This window comes from Bidens hawaiensis, unplaced genomic scaffold (assembly GCF_021521415.1).
Source record: "Bidens hawaiensis isolate Kalapana, Puna unplaced genomic scaffold, B.hawaiensis_p1.1 tig00011744_1, whole genome shotgun sequence".
Taxonomy (NCBI): domain Eukaryota; kingdom Viridiplantae; phylum Streptophyta; class Magnoliopsida; order Asterales; family Asteraceae; genus Bidens; species Bidens hawaiensis.
The window spans coordinates 436,758-439,659 of NW_027491930.1; the positions used below are offsets into that span (position 1 = coordinate 436,758).

Genomic DNA, 2,902 nt, shown 5'->3' on the forward strand with positions numbered 1-2,902 from the left:
CTTGCCTACCAAAGATCTTTCCCTTGAATATACAATTTGATACATTTCATCCATTGTTTATAGTTGCCCTGATTAAACTTTTTGATTCCTTTTACAACTTCTGATTCTGTAATCATTTCGCATACTCTAATCTTTCATCGGTTCTTTGTTGCGATCTTTAATCACCATGTTGAAAACTACAAAGAACATGAGCCTATTTTCGTTAGGCTCTTATACTAGTTGTTAAAATAGAGGGGGAACAAGAACAACAGTTTCATCACAAGCATTTGACCTTTTTTGTTTTTTTCTTTTTTAGATAACTGATAAAAAAACAAATAGACCCTACCTTATACCTAGAAACTTAGGGAACAAAGAAAACTAGAAATTAGGAAGCACAACCAAACTCAAACTCTAAATTATATAAATACTGAAAATAAAAAATTAACAAAAAAAACACTTATTATTACTATTAGTCCTTTCGGTTTAGATCAATCATACCACCATTAATGTCCTTAATATTGTGTCATAGTTGACAAGACTCGATACTTACTGATGCAAGTCCATATTGAATTCAAGCTTTTCTATTATTACTCAAGTGATTCATTAACAACAGATAATACAATTCCATAAAGGATTAGTTGGTTTATATATAAGAAATAAAAATTAAATTGAATAAGACAAATGCAACTTTCATCGAAAACTATTTACAACATGTTGAAATATACCATACTATGCCATGCATACACACACATATAACCTTTTCAATTTCAATGACAATAATGACCATACCAACAATGCCTGCCTCCTCCCTCATAACCTTCGTCACCTTCATCTCTACTATGAATCCACCACAACAAATTACTCTTAGAGTTCCCATCATCATGTCCACTCAACTTTCTAATCTTTTCAAGAGCAACCTCCTTCTCATAAACCCCTTCCAATGCATACACAAACCCCTTCCACCCTTCACTCGCACCCTCCCTATTCACCGCGGGCAAAGCCCACTCCACAAGCTGCCTCACAAACCGAACATCCGAAAACAAAACCTCGGTGATCGGCAACAACGGCAGCACATGAATACCCAACCTGCATTCCTTCCACTCCCCTGGAGCAAACCACAAGCCACTGTCCCTTTTATTCGCCCACAAAACACCCACCACTCGGTTTTCACGTGTGAAATCTTCACTATACAAACTATCTTCCACTCTTACATGCCACCATGCTTGAGCTGCATGGACCTCCATGGCTAAAAGCAACGAACTCGTCGAAACAAGATGCGTGTCTCCATACGCTAACCCCATCAACGCGGCTGAATAATAAGCGTTCACGGCCTCACTCGTGCTTTCTTGATTCCTTCCATCCGCGAATTCAGTCAAACCACCGGCCCACGAATGCAGCTTCCACAAATCAAAGCATCTTAACCGAGTATACTTGGTGTTTCCGCCTCTACCCAACGTCATGAAATCCGCCATCAACGAGTAAGCTTGAGGCCGATATGTTCTTCCCCAGACCGGGTCTAGTTTGGCTAGAACCGCGATCCCATAAAGAAAGTAACCGATATGGTAATGGTGATCATTGTATATCCCAAACCCGAAATCAGCACCCGAATCTTGACACCCTTGTTTTGTAATTATTCCACCCCATGTTTTATCATACAGAAAACCATTCCCGTTAAAGGTTCCATCTAGCCATGGTTGGATCATATCTTTCAAATACTTCACAACTTTAGGCATTGCATCAACTTGACCGATTTCCTCAGCGATTAATGCTAATCTAGCGGCTCTTGCCACCAACTTTCCATAAAAGTACGATGATGTTGTCGATACTGAAGTCGAATCCAAATCATTGACATCTTTCACAAGAGCATTAACGATTTCCGGGTATGATTCTTCTCTAACTCCTTTGATCGAATGCCACGTAACTGAAACCGGGTCGGTTTTCAAAACCCATGAATCTCCTATAACACCCACGAGTTCGCCGTCGATGCTTTTGTATCTACAGCCATCTAGAATCTTGCTTGAAGAATTATGATCAAGAATACGAAGATGAAGAGGGTTTGCTAGCATTAACAAATCACCCCAGCCTCTCTTTTCCCATTTGTATTCGACGCAAAATGGCGAACTGAACACAGCTTCACCGGATACAGGATAACAAGAACTGAATTGATCAAGAACTGGCTCGAAGTTGGGGTCGGAATTAGGGACTATTGCGATACGAATTATGCCAGAAAATGGTAAAGATGTGATCTTTGACATCTCATGTGTGAGATCAATACTTGAAGATGAATACAACACCCATGTTTGGCCATTGTTGAGATTGAATTTGTATTTGGTTCTTGAAGAATTAGGAGTAAAATCAAGAATAGCATGAATAGTTGAAATGGAGAGTGTGCCACTTTGCATGACTTGACATGTTAAAAATGGGCTGCCTCTAACGAGGTAAAACCTTAGATTTGGAATGTCTAGAGTGACACTTAGATCATTAAATGAAGATATTGTGTGGGCTTGATTCGGGTCGGGGTTGTCCACCGTGGAGATAGTGAGATCCGCGTTAAAGATTTGATATGTGAACGCGGTGGAGGAGAATAAAGTCGGGTAAGACATGGAAAGCGATGATGGAGATGACTTGATCAAATACGGGTGGATGTATTCAGGTTGATCGCCATTTTTGAGGACAAAGTTTTGAAAGAATGAGTTTGTGGGGAGAGGAGATGAGAGGAGTTGAGGGGAGAAGTAACGTGAGGGGTCCGGGAGGACGGTGGATTGGGATTCAGGGAACATGAAAGGGTGGGTCGGGCGGCGGTACATGATGGCGGGTGGTGGTTCTGGTGGTGGAGAAGGGCAAGGTGATGGTGGTTTTATAGAGGGTTTTCTTGGACGTTTTTTGAAGGGTTTGGTGATAATTCTCTCCACTCTTCTCCCAA

General features: G+C 40.9%; 1 protein-coding gene across 1 annotated transcript; it reads right to left on the reverse strand.

The window, feature by feature from the left end:
* Positions 1–746: 746 nt before the first annotated feature.
* Positions 747–2,902, reverse strand: LOC143538857 (glucan endo-1,3-beta-D-glucosidase-like). Its single transcript, XM_077032312.1, has one exon. The coding sequence runs from the start codon at positions 2,784–2,786 to the stop codon at positions 747–749; it is 2,040 nt and encodes a 679-aa protein (XP_076888427.1). The 5' UTR covers positions 2,787–2,902.